The following is a 21,771-nucleotide window of genomic DNA, read 5'->3' as shown; positions in this document are numbered from 1 at the left end:
ATAACGCCTAATATAATAATAATTGCTAATATATAATTTCTGTGATGAAAACTAGTCTTCTTATTGGCCACTGATTCAGGAGGCTGAATTGGGGAATGAAGCACTTTCGATAACCTCTCATGCGAGAACTGCACTCTCTGACTGAAGGACTGTGCTATATTACAGCTGAACTGTATAAAATTGGCAGTATCTGTTTGTTTGCCAGGAGCTTTTAAAATCAGGTTCTAGTGAAGCTGATTATCTTGTATAAAATTATTTCTATAATGAGGGCCATTTCCCTTTGTAGAGTGGCTTTACACCTTTGCACATAGCTGCGCACTATGGAAATGTCAATGTGGCGACGCTGCTGCTAAACCGAGGAGCTGCAGTTGATTTCACAGCAAGGGTATGGAGTTCTTTCTTTCCTTCTCTTCTTACTATGAAAGTGGGAGTGTCTCTTTGTGTAATTCTGAGTCAAGAGTGAGGAGCAAAGTAATGCGAAGTTCTGTTGTGTTCGAAGATGTCTCTTTTTTTTGCAGTAATTATTAAAGGTTGCCTCCATGCAATGCACCAGGGTCCTTGAGAGTTGAGTAGCAACCAGTATTCCCAGCTGAAGGAAGGAGGCTCCTTTGACTAGCTCCAGAAAACTGATATTGTCAGAATGTGCCAACTCACTTCAGCTTTTCTGTCAGTTAGACATACTCCAGAAATATATGAGGATTTATTGGCTTTTTCAGTATTAACTTTACTATACTATACTGCTTTAATATGATATTTTCATATGTAAACGTTTGTGAGGACTTTCACCCTAAACAGGACCTACTTCTTTACGCTATTGGCATTACACTGGGAAGGTTCCTTCCTGTAGGAGTCATGCGTTTGTGTACCCTGTGTATGTTGCGATGATTTAAATGCGTCAGTGTTTTGTGAATATTTACTCATTGGGACTCTGATGTATGTTTGTCTATTTGTCTGACTCTGGGACTGTGATGTTCGCTGCTTTGGCAGATGTGCTGCTTCATTTATTAAAAAACCACAAGCAAATAAAGATTTTTGCTTAGAAAGGAATTACTAACTGTAGCTTCTACACTGTGTGCCTAGCTCTGATGCTCAAGCATATTTTTGTTTATCCTCTACAATGTGATATTCTCATCTTCTGTGATCCGAACACAAATTCACCACCATTATATGCCTTCAAATTCATCATGCTCATTGTTTGTTCTTTTCATGGTGTAGAATGGAATCACCCCACTGCATGTGGCTTCCAAAAGGGGAAACACAAACATGGTGAAGCTCTTGTTGGATCGCGGAGGGCAGATCGATGCCAAAACCAGGGTGAGTGTTTCTATTCCCTGAATATGATGTTGTCCCTTTTTGGGAATGGATTGGGATTTTTTGCTTGTTTGTTTTTGTTTGTTTGGGGTTTTTTTGGGGGGGAGAGGGTTGTTATTTTGCTTTTTAAGCCAGAGACTGGGAACACGACAGTTCATTGCTAGGAATTTGGCCTCAGTAATTGTGTCTTGTTCTCTGTTCTGAAAGTGAGACTTTAGATGTGGCTGTTATAAATGACCCAAACCACAAAAGTTCAGCTTAACACAGCTCCAGAAATGGTAAACATTGATCCTCACAAGCGTACACTTTTTGAAACATAGACAAAATATGAATTGCAACTCCAAAAATAATTTTAAAAGGTTTTTTAAATTTTTTTTAAAACTTGGAATCCTACCTTTAGTTTTCAGATTATTTGTTTTATGTAGACTGTTTTCTATGGTATCAGCCTAAAGAATGACAGACATTGGTGACAATAGGAGGCAGAAATACTATTTCCTTTAGTCTCTGTATAATGCCTACATGATAGAAGAAAAAAAATGATGAAACTGATCTTTCTGAGGAAATAAGCCTATTAGTTGCTCCAGCTTCAGGCGACACAAGAGAACATTTGTGCTGCACAGCAGTGGGAAGTGTAGGGACTGCACTCAGCTAAGCCTTTCAGCCCCCAGACTCCTCAGTATGTGTGCCAGTCATAGCATGCCTTTTGAAAACTGCTGTAGTGGGCTGCCAGTCGCTCCTTATTGAAGAGTCAATATTGAAGAGTGGGAACAAGTAACCTGCTCTGTGCCAGCAGCCACTCACCTCTTCCCCAGACTAACTGCAGAGAATGAGGTGACTCTCCCAGCTGTCCTGTTGAAGTGCCACATCAATACTGTGCTCTCTATTTATGGGTGATTTCGCAATCATCCAGGACAAAATTAAAACCCATCAATTTATATGGGCAGGGTTAATTATTTCAAATGGGGTTTTGGAGTCAGTTATGTGAACTGAACTGCACAGGACTCGTTCTTGCAAGCTGCTGTTCTTTAATTACTGATCTGCAAAATTATGTCTCCAAGTAATAGAGGTATTTTAGAACAGAGAGTTTAGAGCTGGACATAAGAGGTTTTGTTTAATAAAGTAGAAAGGTAGAGAATATTGCAGTCAGCTGCCTTTCTGGTTGATTCAACCTCTGCAGTCACTTTGATATTAATTACACCAGCCATTTGTTGCTTGATAAGCTAGGAAGACAGTTATGATTATTGTGAAACTCTGTATGTGATTGATTTTGATTTCTGATTATTTATGACATGACATCTCTCTTGCCTTTTAAAATCACTTTATTTATTTTAAACTACTAATGATGCAAAGTTCTGCCTCTCATGAAGGTGTACAATAAATCACCCTTGGTCAAATTTTCCACAATAGGTGCCTAAAAGATTATGGTAAAGGGGCTTGAAATGGTAATAACACACTGCAGTCAGGGTATTCCACATACTCATAAGCAGAGCAGTCATACAGAAATGGCCATTTGGCCTGTGGAATGATAGTATTGAATTCACCTATTTCCTGGTCAGTATTTAGATATTTGGCTCAGACAAGCTGGCACAAGTGATTATAAAGGACGTGTCAGATTTGGAGAGGTCAAGGTGTATTCCCTTCCCTGCTTACCCACAAAGATTGATGTGCAGTTGTAAATGAAAGTGGAAGAACAGGACTTTGCCCAGCGTAGGTGGGTCTCCTCATTGTCTTGGCGTCCTGCCCTTTATCAGCTGCTACATTAGCTCAAGAACTATCAGCACAAAGACAGCAGTGAAAACCTGTGAAGGTGTCATAAAGCACGCACATGTCCCAGTTTGAATAGGCACAGCAGCTTCCTCTTGCTTTCATCCTCTGCCTTCTCCCCGCTCAAAGGCACGTGGTGGTGGTCAGCTGCCTGTACTTGACAGGGGGGAAGATTCCAGAGCTTTGGTTTTGCTGTCAGCATCTCTGTGGTGTGATTTTGTCTTCATGCCAGCTGTTTATACCATCTCAGTGTCTTTTCCTTTTCCCTTGGCTTTGTCCGCATGCTTTGTGTGCTTTGCTATGGCCGTGAGTATGTAGGGTATGGAAGAGGTAGGTTGAGTGTTGCATGCCATGCATATGTATGTTTTGTAAGTTAAAGGCTTCCTCCACCTCAGTGCTAACATGCTTGCCTTTCCATAGTCGCTTTTTTGTTTCTTCTGAGGAACACCTGCATTCTTCCTGTAAAAAATGAAAAGGGTGGAATTGAATATACTACTGGGATCTTTCATTGCTGTATAGCTTGGGCTTTTATTCTTGGTATCCATGCCACGTTAAAATAAGCCCTGTGGTTAAAAAAGTACTCATTACTTTCATTCATCTTAATTTTAACTTGCTTTATCACATGACATCTGATGATGCATAAATTAAGATGCAAACCCTTATTTCAACAGATTTTAGATAAGCCTCAGTTTTGCTGAACTGATCTGTAAAATCTTTCTATGTTTGGAAGTGTTCATTGGAATGATCCATCAGGAGCTCATGTTGTCAAAAAAAAAAAGGAGAAAAAGTTTAAAATTACTCCCTCTTCAAACGGAGGGAGTAATGCACGTGTCCTACTGCTCCACAGTTAATGTTGCATGTCGAAGGAAAGCCCTGCTTATTGCAGGAATTACATATTTTTATTTTTTCTGTATATATGATTCTATGCTTTCATAATGTATTTGATGAAATTTTATGGCATTTCTCAATAGAGAATGAAGATGTAGAATTGCTGCTATATCTGCTTGCTACACTTATTTTAAAATAATATTGAATTCCTTTTTTTTTTTTTGGCGAGTTTTACCATTTACCTCAACTACTAAATAAGCTTTTTAAATGTGGAATTTCATTTCTCTTTTATATTGTGTCTACAGCAAAAATGGAAACTCCATACCTATGCCAGTTTTATGTAGCCACAAGCTGTGGTCAGGAATCAGGAACTTGTTCTTTAAAACAACATCTCCAAAAGATGTTGGAAAGTTCAATTTATGATTAAATTTATGTGATGTGGTCAAGAGTAATGTGTAATTATCATCTCTTGCTTTGAGAGGAGGAAAACATTTACAGCCTTCTACAGCCACAGTAAGGGTTATTACAGGGACAATTATTTTAAGCATTTAAAGCAAAGCAATTTCAGCATGGCCAAAATACAGATGTTTCTATTAAAAAATTGATATAATGGAGTAGTAACAGTAAGGATATACAGGACATTGAAATGTTACTATTTAAGGGATTTTAGGAGTATTGTTTTTGAATGCTGTTTTTGTAATACCTTTATTTTTATCATTTCTCTATATAAATTGTATAGGAAAAAAACCCCAGAACAACTTTTAAAATACAGTGTATTCACAGGCCTTTGCTGCCTTACTGGTATTTCCACTTCTGTGGTCTATGCAGACACCCTTAGAAGGGGATGAGGAGCATGTTCACCTGTCTCAGATGCTGAAGTTGTCACACATTTTGTATTCTTTCTGTGACTCTTGCCAACATTGAAATGAAATCTTTCTTGCTCTGGGACTTCTCTTTAGACTCCTTTTGCAGGTTCTTGTCCAGAATATTTACAGTAAAAACAAAAAAAAATCCCTAGAATGAAACAGAGCATCTAGTCTTGGAATGGAAAGCTTATTGTGTGGGGAAAGTAAACATGTTGTGTGCCTGGAGTGTGCCGGCTCAAGCTGGAGAGGGGTGTAGACGTGGTAATGGTGGGGACAAAGTCTGCTGTACAAGTTCGGTTGGAGAAGGGGCATGGAAAAGAAAGGAGGCACAGCTGGAGCTGAAAGAAGTGGAAGGTTGGTCATAGAGATGGGTGATACGAATGGGAAAAGAAAAGGAAGGAGTCTGTGGGGGGTTGTAACTCAGATTTTTTTGTTTTGATGTTGGTGGGGTTGGGTTTTTGTGGTGCATGTGCTGCAGACACCCCTTAACACTCATTCTGGGAACCTCCTTAGATTTATTTGTAATCATGTCTCCTTTTGTATGTATGCATCCTAACAAAACAGGCTATAATAGCACTCTGCTATTTCCACATAGCAGTGAGTTTCCTACTGTAAAGCCATTGTAGCAGGATCCTAATCCTCACTTGGCACTGTGCTACATTTACAATGGGTTTTTTTCCTACAGTAATGCTGCTGTGACATTTTCTCCGAGTCTACACGCATGCACAGAGCACTAATAATTCATTTGCAGTTCTTGCCATTCCTAAAGCAATGTCAAATTATAAATATCTAACCACAATGCAGACATTTGCTATTAAAAATGTAGTGGATTCATATACAGTTTACAAGAGAGAAGGAAAAGATGTGCAGAATATCTAAGCAACCTATATAGATAGTGGCTTATTTAGAATGAGTTAATATCTTAAGACTGAAGCAAATATGTGATATATTTTTTGCTGTATTTTTTAAATTTGTGCTTTGGATGGCAGACCTGGAGGAATGCTTTAAAGTGTGTTTAATTCTGCCAAGACTCTGAGAGCTTTGAGCAAGAGGGAGCCTTGCCTTGTTCATTTTTAAAGAGATGAGGGTTTTGTAGTAATGAAAAATGAAGGAATGAAAAGGCCTTTATTTGTGGAGACAATTCAGACAATTTTGCATGTCCAACATACAGAATACTAACATTTTGTTTACCCTTACAAAAATGAGAATATGTAGCTGCAGTTTAGGAGAATTCTTTGATAATTTGGCCTTTGATGTTCATGTGCTATCATCGGCCTTCATTCGAATGAGCACCAATGTGTGCAACTGCCTCTCTGCAAAGCTGAAGTAAAGCATTTTAATCACTCTGAAGTCACCCAGTCATTTATCTTCATCTTTGTCAGGTTAAAAAAATGATCAAGGATTGATTTTCAAGAAAAAAAGTTTACCTTCTGTTTTGAGAGCCATTTTAGAGGAGATTAGAAGAGATGGAATTTGGTGGCTTCCATACATATAGAGGGGGTTGTAGTGTCTTATCTAACAGTCACCCAGCCATTGGTTACATTGCAAAGCTTGAACCAGCAGAGGACCACATGCGCAACACAGAACACTCAGTGCAGGATGTCACTTGGAAGATGAAAACATTTAACTCCATTTACCTCCATTATGTACTCTTTGGGATGAGGAGATAAATATTGGGCTTCTTAAAATAGAAAATTGCTGAATTTGTTTTCTCCCAGCATGGCAGCCTTTGTGTTTATGGAATACCGATGATTTGTGCTTCCAAGTCTGTGTCTCTTCAGCCCAGTGTTGTATGTCCTGTCAAATGATGTGTTTGATATTTTGTTCAGTATGTGTTCTTCAGTTTTTGTGATGTACCAATTAGCAATGAAATGATTAAAGAAGTACATAGGCAAAGTCCTGCAATAGATTTCAGAGCACTGAGGTTCGTTGCAGGTGGATAATGGTGCAGAAGAGGACTCATTTGGTGCACCAGTGTGTCTCCTGATGTTGGCTAATGTCAGTTTGCCCTCATTGTATTATGTACTAATCCTGCTACTACAACAGTTCTGTCTTTGCAATTTCTCTCATCTTTGAAGAAAACATATGAGCAAAAATCAAATCTGAAGTATTAAATATAGAATAACTTAAAAATATACATGCTGTTTTCCCCAGGGCAGAATTTTCTGCCTCTGGGAATTTGTGCTGTGTTTCTGAAGGGTTCACACAATTCTACTTTTCTTTTGGTGCACTATTAAATCGAATAACATCAAAGTGATTATGCAGATGGGGAAATCGAACCTCCCACATTGATTAAAAATGTAGAGCACAAAAGGTCAGAAACTGGAAAGAAATCTCAAATAGATAACTTGCCTAGAAATAAATTTTGGGATGCATTCTCACCTTAAGATTGCTAGTGGGAATTATGTTTATGAATGCCTCTGGCAATGAGATGAAAATAGACCTCAGTTATGCATATAAAGACTTGATTTAAGGCACTCTGAAGCTTCAGCACATCAAAAATTCCCTTTCATTGACCCAATTGGCCAGGTGCTGAATAGTCTTGAATTCTGTTGGCAGGGTTGATGGTGCATCTGTTGAATTTCATTGCAAAGCTTCCATGGGATTTAGTGATGACTTTGCCTCTGTGATAGTGAGTATCAAGGCACACCCAACCCCTTCAGTATTTATGAAAACTCACTGGGAACAGTAGATAAGGGAGAAAAAGTCCTCTCTGCAGACTTTCAGGAGCTTTGTTGCACTGCCAACTCAGCAAGGTGCTCTGTGCCTTTGAAACGGAGGATCTTCTTCTTGGAACTACCTTTTGCAGCGTATCGCAGGGCTAGGTTCGCATAGCCTGAATGATGTTACAATTGCAGTGGCACTGTGCAGCCTAGAGCTACTTTTAATTTAAAAATTACAGTAGTACAAGTAAAAATATAGTGATGTAGACTTCCTTCAGACTCCAACAAGGCAAACAGTACATGTGCGTGTGAAGCTATGTAGGTGACTAACTCATACTTAGGGCCTTTTTTTCGCTGCTTTTGTAACCTCTAAGTAGTAAAGCTATGTCTGATCGATATATTCATCTTTTAATAGTCCTGTTACTGGATTCTTCAGAAAGTACCCTAGAATGATAGCATCTCTGTCATCTGACATGGGTAACATGTCTCAAAGGGAAAAGGCTTTTCTTGTGTATAAAAAATGTTACTATTTCACCTTTATAAACCTGTCTCTATTGAATGAGTATTTATGACTTCTCTGAGTGCATGCTTGAACAAGATCAAGGTCTGAGGAGACGAAGACGTGGGTTTCTGTATTCTGAGCATTTTCTTTTTTCTGTCATCAGCACTAATGTTTTTTTGCAACCATTTTACTTGCCCTATTTTTGCTGTGTTTTTCTGCATAAAGTCTAATCTGTAGCAGAATTACCTAGAATGCATTCTTCTATCTGAATGTTTCATTGACACTTATTTTGCTACCACTGCTGTGATCATACTGAGTAGCCTTTCAGTATAGGGTGGTGTTCCGCAATGGAAAAAACATTGCAGAGTTGGTGGTCTCAGAGTAATTTTAGTAATTTTAGCAAGGAATTGTTAGCTTCTTGTTCACCTCTCAATCTCAGAAACAAAAAGGTTTGTTCTGTTTGCTCCTCTCTTTCTCTGTTTTAAAATCTTCTTTGTCCTGCTGCCTGTTAAAAAAAAAATAAAATAATTCTAGGATAAATTTTTTAGTATGAACTTTTCTTGTTTCATCCCTGCAACAAACGCAAGCAAAAGGATAAGTGTTGGTTAATGGAGCATCGTTGCCCCAGCATACGTTATCCAGGGAGAGGCAATACAGTCTCAAAGCCATGCAGAGGAGAAGGAGGGGAGGAAGCAATTCATGCTTCCATTATCCTCTTTGATAAGAGATTTCAACACATAGTGTGGCTTCCCACCTGAAATGCTAACCTTTGAGTGTCCTTTACTGTGCAAGGAAGAACAGGGATGAAACTTCATGTCATGGAACCAGCTTCAGTTAGGAGTAAAAAAGAAAAAGAGCTTTTTCACATGCCTATGGGCCGCATTCCTGGAAGGGTGTTCCTCAGAGTGCCAGAATGGACAGTTGGGAATGTGCTCATTTGTTTTCCCTCATTTTACTTTAAGGATGGACTCACTCCACTCCACTGTGCTGCAAGAAGTGGACATGACCAAGTTGTGGAGCTGCTTCTGGAACGAGGTGCCCCGCTGCTTGCACGGACCAAGGTGTGTGTCTTTCTAGAATGTGTTAACAGCTCTATGTAACTTTCCACAGTGTTTTTAATGTCACTGAAAGGACAAGGAAGACGACAGGAACATTTCTGTTCTCCCAAAGGAAATGTATTACTGGGTAGAATGATCCAGAATATGAATGCCATTCAAAGGTTTTGTTACATAATTAAGGACTATCCTTTCCAAATATGTGAAACATTATACACTTCTTTGCCTCTCTGTAGCATCACACTAAACATGTGCTATACAGTGCTACACGACAAGCAGTTTGCTTTTATTGCTTCCTAAGACCTTTCTTAAATGAGAAAGCTGGGTCACTCACTCCTGGTGGACAGTTCCTGGTATAGATTTCCAGTCTTTCCTATAAGCTAACTAGGGCTTGTGACTTGCAGCTTCTCCTAATTGTTTTCATGGACTGTTTCAGACTTGGAAAATTATTTCAGTATGTTCTTACTGGTTTCTGACAAGCGCATGTCTAAGATTAATTTTTCCTACAAATGCTGTGCCTTTGGTCAAACTAATGAGTGGAAGATACTTGTAGGGTAATAGTGAACCCCACTGAGCAGTACTTAACAACAGTGAATTTCAAAGTGCCTGACAAAGACGGCTGGTATCATTAGTTGGAAACCAGTGGAATAGAGTATTGCAATGGCATGCTTGTGGTCCCGTGGATGATCAGGAGGGCTAAACAATTTAAGCAACACTTTGAGACTGTTGTACTGTTTACTGGATGTGCTCAAGCTATGCATCCTCAATAGCACAAAGTAGTCCATGTCATCTGTTTATGCAGGAGGGATCCACAGGGAGATGGGAATTGCAGGGAAAGGATTCTTTATCATTTCACTGATTCCTTTGGTGGGAGAAGGCGAACTTGTCAGCACCCTCACTTCACTAAGAGATATTGAGACTCTGAAGAATAGACCTTGCTGCATATATTGTGCATACTCTAGACAGGATTCCCAGATGTTGCCATTCAAAGGCAGATGTTGCTGGTCAGGACAAATTACCAGCATTGCTGTGGCAGCATCTGGATGTCCCCACTGTGTTGAGGACTGAGCAGAGCAGAAGTTTGCTGTGGATAATTCTCTCCTTTGAGGTGAGCACACCTGTTTGAATCAGTGTTTGAGTTTGTGCTTAAAGAGTCAGTTTGAGCACACTAAGTCAGTTACCTGTTCAGGTCTGTATGTTACGGTCTATCTTTAGACATGCAGTAATTTTTACATACTTTATTGCATGTCAAATGAAATTAAATGCAGCTTCCTCCAACTCAAACAGGTGGTTACAAACTGGAGACAGATAAATATGTAAATATTAAAACTATTTTTACATATTAGTAGCATCAATTCTCTTACCTTTTAATTGTTTACCTTCCATGGGCTTCCATATTTACAAAAAGATGTATTAAAGCCAGACACGGCTGTAAAGGTTCTGCTTCCACTGCCCTTCAAGTGTTACGGATGGAATAAAAGGTCCAACTATGGTGGTGGTTGAAAGTATCATTTCCCAGCAGCTCCAGGATTGGGTTTTTCAATAGAACTATTTTTGTCATTGAACACTTGAAGGAAAAAAAAAAGTTCCTTAGTAAATATGATGGGTAAGTAGGAGCCTTTCCTCTAATTAACATAGAATCTACGTCTTACTGTTATGATGAGTATCCCCAAAACTGTCTTTTAAGGTCAGGATATGTTTTATTAAATCATGTGGCAAGGCCCTTAGATTCTTTGCTTTGATTAAATTCAGATTTTTAGTTAATTATATAATGTTCCTCTAAATTTGCCTGAATTTGCTGGAATGAAAGGGTGGCTACAGCTTTTTTTCTTTTTTTTTTTTTTTCTTTTCTTCCAGTCTGTAGCTGAGATGCGTCTCTGTTTTGGTGAACAGGGTATTTGCTAATATGTGCCACAATCTGAGTGAGAGTTACTGGAAGTTTCTGTTCTGTTTTCCTTTCCACAGAATGGACTCTCTCCCCTTCACATGGCGGCCCAGGGGGACCATGTGGAGTGTGTCAAACACCTCCTGCAGCACAAAGCTCCTGTGGATGATGTCACGCTGGATTACCTGACTGCCCTCCATGTGGCTGCACACTGTGGCCACTATCGTGTCACCAAACTCCTTCTGGACAAGAGAGCAAATCCCAATGCTCGTGCCCTGGTAATCTGTCCCATCTGTGTTGTGTAACAAAGCTTTCCAGGGCAGATGAGTAGCTCTTACCAGTAAAGCTAAGTTAGAATTGTCAACAAACTCCCAACAACCTCAAATAGTTGCAGTTACAACAGAGGTTCTCACACCTGCTGGTTGCCACTATTATATCTTGTATCCCTAGGCCTAGTCATGGACCATGGACCATGTCCCATAAGAAGTGGATGTAGTGTCAGGTCTGGCAGTTTTATAGAGTTCCTAAAATCAGAGCCATTCCTAGCTGCTGCTTACATAGGCATTGGTATTTTATTGCATTAATAGTTTGGTTTTCCATACTATGTGATATGCTACACAAATAATTTCGAAGCTTTCACCCAAATCAGTAAGTTAATTGGCATAGAGAAAAGATGCTAAAAAGCTAATATTTCTGCATTTATGAAATTGTGACATTCCCCTCTATTAGGTGCTACTTTTTTTCCTTTTCAAAAACCAGTTCTTCTGATGCTTACAGGAAAACAGGTATGATGCCTTTCACTCACTGATGAGAGCATTATCCCCTAACTGAGAGAAAAACATCCCATTTGGTTTCAGGAACATATAAAGCTTTCAAGTGTCTTTAATCTGTCCAAACCCAGACAAGATTCCAATTTTCTCTAATGGAAAGCCTGTCTGTGAACTGTTAGCTGAGTGAAAGATACAGTACCAATATATTACACTCTCAGGGTTGGGGGGGAAAGAAGTAGACTGCACACTTGAGATACTTCTGCATGGCAAGAAGTCTGCCACTGCCTGCTGTGTTCAGTGCCTCCACAGAACTTCCACTGCTCTGATGTCTTAGAATCATAGAATGGTTTGGGTTGGAAAGGACCTTAAGATCATCTAGTTCCAACCCCCCTGCCATGAGCAGGGACACCACACACTAAACTGTGTCACCCAAGGCTCTGTCCAGCCTGGCCTTGAACACCTCCAGGGTTGGAGCATTCACAACTTCCTTGGGCAGTGCCTCACCACCCTCACTGTGAAGAACTTCTTCCTTATATCTAACCTAAAGTTCCCCTGTTTAAGTTTAAAGCCATTACCCCTTGTCCTACCACTAGAGTCCCTAATGAGGAGTCCCTCCCCAGCATCCTTGTAGGCCCCCTTCAGATACTGGAAGGCTGCTCTGAGGTCTCCATGCAGTCTTCTCTACTCCAGGCTGAACAGCCCCAACTTTCTCAGCCTGTCTTCATACGGGAGGTGCTCCAGCCCTCTTATCATCCTCGTGGCCCTCCTCTGGACTTGCTCCAGCAGCTCCATGTCCTTCTTACGTTGAGGACACCAGAACTGTACACAATACTCCAAGTGAGGCCTCACAAGAGCAGAGTAGAGGGGCAGGATCACCTCCTTTGACCTGCTGGTCATGCTTCTTTTGATACAGCCCAGGATACGGTTGGCTTTCTGGGCTACAAGCGCACACTGCCTGCTCATGTCGAGTTTCTCATCAATCACCACCTCCAAGTCCTTCTCCGCAGGGCTGCTTTGAGTCTTCCCCAGTTTCTTGCCTTCAGTATGACCCTGTGTTTTACAGTGAAGGCTCCTCCTGTCCCTTACTTCCCTTAGTTCCTTTGAACTGACTTTATATTGACACATTTTTCTTCTGCCCTCTCATTTTTCTCAGCCACTCTATACCCACAAATCCTGTAACCTCTCTTGCTTCCTTTTCTTGTGCTTTTCTTGTTCTGCCTTTCTCAGTATCATGTTCACTTCATTGGTCTTTTTCGATGCTGTTTTCATCCTTCCTTGGTTTTCTTGCCAGTCTTCTCATTATCTTTAGCTGTACTTTCCTCAGCTGTCCCCTCCCACAATTATATACTAGCCCCCACATCTTTCTTTTCTTCCATAACCAGAAATACACCTCCTGTTCTTCCCCTCCTCTTCCTCCCTCCCAGAGAAACATCTGAAATGAAAGGAGAACACTCTCAGGCTGCCATCTCTCTGCTGGCTTTCCTCCAGATGGTTTTCCCCCAACTCCCTTGTTCCTTCTCACATCAGAGTCTTGTCGCCTCTGGTTTGTTTATAGTTTTTAATGTATTAAATGATGCTCATAATTTCTATTAGTGATACAGGGTTTTTTTCTGCCTTCTCCTCTCCCCTATCAAACTGTTCTTCACTTATAGAAGTAGTGAAATTAAATCAACTCAGGCAGTAAAGTGAAAAAATGGAAACTTCTGAAACTGTAAAACTCCCTAAGAAATATATTGAGAGATATTGTGCAGAAGGTAAAATATCTAATGGTTTTGATTCCTTCTTTAGAAATTGTAGAAGGCTAATAGTAGTAATAATATTCAGTAGAGTCCTGGGGTGGAATAAATTTTACAAATAATTAATTTTCAGCGAGATTTAAAAAAAATAATTGTTAATGTTTGCAAAATGATTTGGGGATACAAGCATTGTATGAGTTCTTAGCTTTTTCAATTTGTATCTGCTTTAAAGCACCTTCAAATCAACCAGTAATTAACATTTCCCTTAACAGAAACTGACTGCAGAATAATCTGTCACGTGCCCTTTCCCACAAGCTAAGATTTCACTGATGAGTTCTGTTTACTGCTAGTTGACTGTTTAGCAACACTGATCCTTTTCATTAGAAAACATAGCAATTTTTCAGCATTATCCAAAAATGTTACCCGTGCTTTTTACTAAAATGTTCACATGTGGTGAATAATGTGTTTGTTTAGCTTTAGGCACACGCTTAACCTGCATTAACTATAATAGTACATAGAAAAAGCTCAAAGTCAAAGCCTGTATTGCAGTATAGAGTATGAAGGGCTCCAATCTTGCTGAATAACATCTCCAAAGAAATGAGTGTGTGCTGATGGCAAGCACAACACGAATTCTTGTCTCACAATACAAAATGCTAGGTTGCACTCTTGATTTAAGATGTTCCTTTCTTCTTTCATTCCTGTCTCTGCCCCATTTATTTTAAATCCAGATGAGGGCTGGACCGTTGCTTACAATGCTTGATGACTCAGCAGGGCAGGAATAAAGGAAGGGGGGGCACAGATGCTTCAACAGTGAACACTTTGTATTGTGAAACTGTGACTGAAAGAGTGATTATTTATTTAAGGTACCTCACAGAATGTGCACACACACACAAACATGAAAACTGTGTACTGTAAATGAATGTGTAAGTGTAAAAATTAATACATAAGGTGTTTGGATTACAAGATATTCTAAAATGACAAGTAAGGTGCAATCCAGAGGTACTCTTTTCCTTTCCTAGAGAGGTATGGAATATGCTCTATAAATTTCCAAAGACACTAACTGATTTCAAAGTGATCAATATAATTTCTTACATGTTCCTTGTGTTAGGCAAACTTGGGAACCAGTTTAAGTCATCCTCACATATACATGTGCACAGCCTTCAGAACCACATACATACATGTGTGCACATATACACAAGGAAGTGAGAACAGGCATGTCTGTATTTGGTTTTTGGAGGTGGAAGTTCAGCTTCTCTCCATTGCCTGAGAAGAAAGCAGCGCTGCTGCTTTGTTCTGCCCCAGACTACTGGGAAATGTCTGTAATTCATAACCTGTTGTGCTTAAAGAACAAATGCTTCTGGTAGTCTAACACTTCTGCTCCTAGTGCACCAGCATGGAGCTGTGTGGAAAGTGTAGCTGCATGTTTTTGACTAACATGACTGTCTTTTGCACAGAATGGTTTTACTCCACTGCACATTGCCTGCAAGAAAAATCGTATCAAAGTCATGGAACTCCTGGTGAAATATGGGGCTTCAATCCAGGCTATAACAGAGGTAGACAAATGTTTCATGTCCTGAAGAAACATTCCTTCTCTCTCTCCCTTTTTTGCTTCCTTTTTTCTCTCTCCTATCATGCCTCACTTTCACTTACATTTTATTTAAACGAAGAAGCCCCTTCCCGACACCCGTGCAGAGGAGTAAAACTGTTCTTGCTTTGTTTCGCAGTCGGGCCTCACACCAATACACGTGGCTGCATTTATGGGCCACTTGAACATAGTCCTCCTTCTGCTGCAGAACGGAGCCTCTCCCGATGTCACTAACATTGTGAGTATGGCTTTGACTAGAATCATCTGTGCGAAACCTCCTCCAAAAAGGGTCTGGCCTACTATGTAGCTCAACCAAAGGTCACATTTTAATGATTCCTTATGGCTTTATTGCATTTTAGGACAAATTATTCCAGCACCTTTAGTGAAGCGAGGGAAATGGTAATTGTCTATGCATTATAAGCCATCTGTGGTTTCATGTATTCTTCTTGAGTAGGCAGTTTCCCTTAGAAACAGGCAAAGCTCACTGAATACATCCCAAAGGGCTATAATCCAAGGCACAGGGAAGACTGGGTTTCCATTCTGAAGGATGAAATTTAAGCCCAAATGGCTTTAATTTCTACTTGCATAGCTTCACTGGCTGCCATGAAATTGCATCATTTGTATCAGTGAAAGGGTATAAGATGCTTAAACCCTAACAATGAAGCAGAAAGGAAAAATGCCAAGTTCAAGATGTTCCTCTCACACAGGAAATTCCAGGAAGTGGTGCCTTCTGGAAGAACATGCTTAAATCTAGAAAATGTGACCTTTGGGAGGTAACACAAAATGCAGAACCTGACTTATCATAGAGATCAGTGTTTGTATACCAATAGCCTAGTTACCAAGAATAATAACAGCTAGAAGATCTGTATTTCACAGGTATCTTACTGTTCAAATTTGTCAGTATAGACAAATGCTCAACTTATGACCACCTGTTCTTTGACAACAGCTTTTTGCCAGATAATCAGGTTATAGATAAGAGTTCCCCAAAACAAACCAACAAAAATCTTGTAAGCCAGGTACAGTGGACTCACCAGTTTTTCTCAGTTAGAAAAATCTAATATGGAACCTAGTAAAGATGTTGAGCACACAGAGATGTTTGCTTGAATCGTTAGAATGGACTTTTCTTGACAAAGTCTCTTACTGCTTTCATACTTTGTGATAGAAACAATCCTTATATAAAAACTTTATTGATGATGTGAAAGCCAACAAGGAATCATCTTGTAAGCAATTAAAAGTATTGTGTTACCGGACATCCATATACAAAGTTTAACACATCATAACTTATTCTACACAGGGTAAGCTGGAGTTCCCCATTGAATTACTAACTGTTTCCAAAAGCTAAACTGCATTGCTAATTCAAGTACAAAAGGGTCTTTATAGAAATTTGATCTTTAGAGTGTGTGAAATATAAACCTTATTCACATTTTAAACAGATCATTCTTCACGTAATGAAGTTTATATGGATGACATTCTGTATTAAGATTTGTAGCTAGAGCTGTGGGATTTTGTTTATTGCCTCCTTACTTATAACAACTGGTAATACAATGTTAATTTTAAAATTACAAGATAAATCAACTCCTGGTGAGAAGAGGGTTTGCTTTAATTAGCAGTTCATACTAGTAGGAAAGCTCAGGCTGCTTCTTTTCCTACATGTAGATGAAGGACAAGAAAACGTGATTGCTGATTCTGCTGCAAAAGATCTCAACCAGGGTTGAAAAATGAACACACCAGAGTGTTCATTTTGCCAATTGCACTTTAACTTGATAGTCCCAGGGGTAAAAGCCTTAAAACTGATCCAGAGTAAGGAGAGGGAACAATTAACACAAAGAAGTGGTCACTCCTGCTGTGTTGTCATAGAATCACAGTCTGGTTTGGATTGGAAGGGACCTTAAAGCTCATGTAGTTCCAGTCTTCCTGTCATGTGTAGGGACACCTTCCACTAGATCAGGTTGCTCCAAATCCTGTCAAACCTGGCCTTGAATGCTGCCAGGGATATTACGTCATAACATACAGATAAATACAGAGTTCCTGGTTGTGGAACTGTCCCACTGCCTAATGTGCCAGCTGCACAGGGACTATTTCAGTCCAGTTTAGGGCAGTGACCCTAGAGAATGCTGGACAGTGCAGAATTAAGCTAGAAACTCCATCGTCAAGAAATACTCAATTTCAGTGTTGCTTTGCAAAACTGAGCAAAAAGTAAACGCTGTGAATGTGTATCATCCTGTAGCCATCATTATCCTGATCTGAAATTCCACATCACTCCAGTCAGCTTTGCAAAATTTCATATTCTCCTCCAAATTCTGTGGGCTACAAAAGACTTTCCATGCTTTTCCAAACAAGATGCTTTCCATAGCCTGCAGGCAGAGCCATGCTGCTGAGCACAGATTTTACACGTTTCATATGCTGGCTCAGTTGTGCACAGCCATTGCAAGGCCTTTTAATGCTGCCAGCTCCACACAGTGTGCAGGAAGAGACCATCTGGGAAAATATCCCCTTCCATCTTGAGGCTCACATACCTCACAATCCCTTGAGAGAGACAGGCTTGATATACCCTTCTCTTTTGCACAGCACGCAAGCTGATGCGCTGTTACGTAGAAAGCTGAGGAACATGGGTGACCTGGGGAGTCTATACGGCAGAATTTCCATAAGCCAGGGTTGGAAGCCAGGTTCTTGGCTGGTGGAAAGGCGGGTCTCTGCACGTGTGGACAGGGAGAGAATTTACACCGTCAGAGCTCTGTTTCTTTATGGAGGTTTAGAACACTGAAATGTTTTTGCTTTTCTGCAGCGTGGAGAAACTGCGTTGCACATGGCGGCACGTGCTGGGCAGGTGGAAGTTGTTCGCTGTCTCCTGAGAAATGGGGCCCTGGTTGATGCCCGAGCCAGGGTAGGTGTTCTGCTTAAATGTTTTTTTTGGCTTTCTCTTACTCAGCAACATAGCTGAAGCAGAGCAGCTAGGGAGGAGCAATTTAATTTTTTTGATCTCTTGATTCAGTATTTAGCAAACCTAGAAACAGTTCTGAAAACATTAACCTATCCATGCATAGATCTTCCAAAGAGAATGCATTACCTCCCAGCCTCTTGCCCAAGCCCAGCCTTTTCTCCCTCTGGGAAGCAGAGGGAGAAACAGAGAAGCCTTGGTGCTGCGTGAGCACTGTTCAGCAATAGCTAAAACGTTGGTGTGTTCTCTCTGTTCTAGTAGGACGTTGCTGAAGTTCAGAAATGAACCTTTGACCCCTTTGTTGATGGTTTTCTTTCTTTATTTTTTTTTTACTGCTACTTCCTATGATTTTTGCCAGACAGACGCATAGCTAGATCTATGGGATAAACCAGGATATTGTGTTTAGGGTGGTTCTATCTGCACTAATTATCTACTCGATTTGAGTTGTAGGAAGAACAGACTCCACTGCACATTGCTTCTCGCTTGGGAAAGACGGAGATCGTCCAACTTCTGCTGCAGCACATGGCCCACCCTGATGCAGCTACTACTAATGGTTACACTCCACTGCACATCTCTGCCAGAGAGGGACAAGTTGATGTTGCATCCGTTCTCCTAGAGGCCGGTGCCTCACACTCCATGTCCACCAAAGTAAGACAAAATGCATGCCAGTAGCACAGTGCATGCCTGGTTCATGAGGAATGTACTTTCACGCTGACAAGTTGAATGTGTTTGTTTTATTCCTACTTAACAGTGATCCAATAGACTGAAGTAGTAAATCAGAAGTGAGTCAGATTTTCACATTTTGTTGTCATCTGAAGTTGGGAGTTTGGTTCCCAGTGGAGCCAAATGCAGATCATGATAAATGTACAGTCCCAGCAGGTTTAAAATGTACACAAATACCTTGTTTCTCTCTTTCCCATTGTGTTATGGGTAGGGTTTTTTTGGACAAAATTTAAAAAAAAGAGGATGATGGTAACAGTTGGGTTTTTTGGTTTTTTTTTTTTTGTTTGTTTGTTTGGTTGGTTTTGAACAGGCCTGCTTATTCTTCAATACCTTGTTTATTTAAATAGTAAAATAATTCTGGTGTTGCTAGCTGAAAGGAATGTTCCTGAAACACAGAAGTCAGCATCTGTCCCGCCACATCTAATACTGAATTTATCTTCAGCGGTTCTATAAATGAGGTGTCATATGACACAAGAGGCCATCTTGTCTGGGATTATAAGGAAACAAGTCTGCAGAACTGTTAATGTTTTGCTAGCCAAAAATGTTTATCAGTAGGTTCCTATCAAAGTGATAAACTCGTAGGAAAATAGACAGCTGTGAACAGAACTGTGTGCCAAGACATCTTTTCCAAATTTATCGCATGTGATTGAGACTCACTTAATTCTCACTATTGTTTTAGGTCTTTTAAAAGTACACCCAATTTTACAGCTGGAGCTAAAACATTTTTGAGCAGTGGGGTGTCTTCCAGGGTTTAGTAGACTAAACCAGCAATTTTCAAATTATGATCTGCAGATTAGTGGTAATGTGTGCTGTTCTCCTTTTATCCAGCTGTTAAATCACATTAGAATGGCTAAAAATACACTAAACATTTTCCTAATTTCCCATATTGCTTTGTGGTAATTGCTTTAGGACTGCAGGAACATTTTGTAATTATGAATAGGAGAAGATGTAGTCCACTAGAAAAATCTCTCTACAAACCTGTAATTCGTGAGCTAGAAATGATGATGGTAACAGTTGGGGTTTTTTGGGGTTTTTTTGTTTGTTTTTGAACAGGCCTGCTTATTCTTCAATGCCTTGTTTGTTTAAATAGTAAAATAATTCTGGTGTTGCTAGCTGAAAGGAATGTTGAGATTCCTGACATAAACTCTTTTTGAGGTGGGATTAATGAAATAAGATGTTAATCATATAATCATAGACTAGTTTGGGTTAGAAGGGACCTTGCAGACCATCCAGTTCCAAGTTCAACCCCCTACCACAGGCAGGGGCACCTTCCACTAGACCAGGTTGCTCCAAGCCCCATCCAGCCTGGCCTTGAACACTGCCAGGGATGGGGCAGCCACAGCTTCTCTGGGCAGCCTGTGCCAGCGCCTCACCACCCTCACAGGGAAGAATTTCTTCCTGATGTGTGATCTAAGTCTCCCCTCTGTCAGTTCAAAGCTATCACCCTTTGTGCTATCCTACATGACCTTGTACAAAACCCCTCTCCAGCTTTCCTGTCAGCCGCTTTAGGCACTGGAAACTGCTCTAAGGTCTCCTTGGAGTCTTCTCCAGGCTGAACAAGCCCAGCTCTGTCCGCCTGTCTTTACAGGAGAGGTAGTCCAGCTTCTCAGAGCAACTTTGTGGCCCTCCTCTGGACTCCTCCAATAGGTCCACATCTGTAATGATAATAAAAATAATGATAACATTACATATGACTTCTGTGTCAGGAAAATAGGTCATTGTAGTTCCCTGGAGTTACTGTCAGGGCAGCAGTTTAGTCTGCCACCTGCTGTCTTGCATCCATGAATTTTCCTTATCAACATGTTGGGGTTTTTTTTTCTGTTTGTTTTTTAAATTAAAAAAACCAGACAAAGAGCATGTTTTGACATAGACCTTACACCAGTGCTGTACTGACAAGCATTATTAAAACAAATAGAAAAGGTCTCTCTTTAAAAGACAATGTTTAATGTTGCCAAAAGCGCTGCCACTGAGTCAGGTGTGAATTTTTCTAGCTGCGGTTCGGAGGCTGCAGCAGAACTTGGTGGCTGTATGGATACAAGCGTCCAAACACAAGTAATTTTCTTCAACAGACTCTAAAGGAGGAATACAAAGTTTGGAGCATTTCTCACTGAATTTAGATCGTGTTTCATTGTTACTGGCAACAAGTGATACAGGAAATTCTTTCTGAAGCTGTCATTGTTGTGAACCTAAAAAGTGCAGCTGGTTTGGAGTAGAAATTTGAACAAGTGCCTTCATTGCCCACACGCAGAGTGCATGTTGCTAGTAGAGTCTGTATCAGAGGGAAGAATAACACAAGGGAAGGCATTTTCTTCTATTTCATGCTTCTCAACATGCTTTCAAGACATGATGCTCTTTCTAGGTACAGCTATTGATTCTTTGGGGTAGGAATACAGGTTGAAGACTAAGTGCTTAGTCTTCATAGTCTTAAAAGAGAGATGTCAGCCTGACCTTCAACACGAACATCTGGTTTTTATCTCCTGGCATTTTTCAGAAGGGATTCACACCTTTGCATGTGGCTGCCAAATACGGGAGTCTGGAAGTGGCAAAACTACTGCTGCAGCGTCGTGCCTCTCCCGACTCAGCTGGCAAGGTACTAATGAGAAATGAAAGAGAAATAAAATATCAGCAGCATTTTGCGTTCTTCCTTAGGGGAGAACTGTGTGAACCATGCACACAGACGGAGGCTGTGTGGTGGCGTTGGCTTTGTGTGTGAGGGTCGCGTTCCCCAAAGGGTGAGGGTTAGGTTGTGAAAACCGAGCGTGTGTGATCCCTGGCAGGAGGGTGGACGCATTTCTGCGGCTCAGGAAGCGCCGGTTCCATTGAGTTGCCCAAACTCTCGAAATCCTAATGGATAAACGGGGGCGGGGAGGGGGCCGGTTCACCGGCTCTGATGCTGTGGGAATTGCCTAGCCCTGGGGAGACCTGCGGCGCACATTCACCCCGCTCCACCGCTTCTCCCGCACTAACACCCCTCCGCTCCCCCATTCCCGGCCCTCTGAGGCACTAACGGCTCCGTAACAGCCCCCACACCCCCTCCCGTTTCCCGCCTAACGCCGTAACCGCCCTTACAGAACGGCCTCACCCCCCTGCACGTCGCGGCCCATTACGACAACCAGAAGGTGGCGCTGCTGCTGCTGGAGAAGGG

At 40.8% G+C, this 21,771-nt stretch overlaps 1 protein-coding gene across 1 annotated transcript in view; it reads left to right on the top strand.

Moving 5' to 3' along the window:
• Nucleotides 1-21,759, top strand: part of LOC104408486 (ankyrin-2-like) — a gene marked incomplete at its 3' end in the record, with an annotated part of 66,582 nt that extends 44,823 nt beyond the window's left edge. The window contains exons 8-17 of the mRNA XM_010018112.1: nucleotides 287-385; nucleotides 1,216-1,314; nucleotides 8,897-8,995; nucleotides 10,955-11,152; nucleotides 14,835-14,933; nucleotides 15,105-15,203; nucleotides 17,751-17,849; nucleotides 18,354-18,551; nucleotides 21,118-21,216; nucleotides 21,698-21,759. Coding sequence (XP_010016414.1) covers nucleotides 287-385; nucleotides 1,216-1,314; nucleotides 8,897-8,995; nucleotides 10,955-11,152; nucleotides 14,835-14,933; nucleotides 15,105-15,203; nucleotides 17,751-17,849; nucleotides 18,354-18,551; nucleotides 21,118-21,216; nucleotides 21,698-21,759 — 1,151 coding nt within the window. The remainder of the gene's footprint in view (nucleotides 1-286; nucleotides 386-1,215; nucleotides 1,315-8,896; nucleotides 8,996-10,954; nucleotides 11,153-14,834; nucleotides 14,934-15,104; nucleotides 15,204-17,750; nucleotides 17,850-18,353; nucleotides 18,552-21,117; nucleotides 21,217-21,697) is intronic.
• Nucleotides 21,760-21,771: the final 12 nt, after the last annotated feature.

This window comes from Nestor notabilis, unplaced genomic scaffold (assembly GCF_000696875.1).
Source record: "Nestor notabilis isolate BGI_N333 unplaced genomic scaffold, ASM69687v1 scaffold7787, whole genome shotgun sequence".
Taxonomy (NCBI): Eukaryota; Metazoa; Chordata; class Aves; order Psittaciformes; family Psittacidae; genus Nestor; species Nestor notabilis.
The sequence above is the reverse complement of the archived record's forward strand: the minus strand, read 5'-3'. Positions and strand labels throughout refer to the sequence as shown.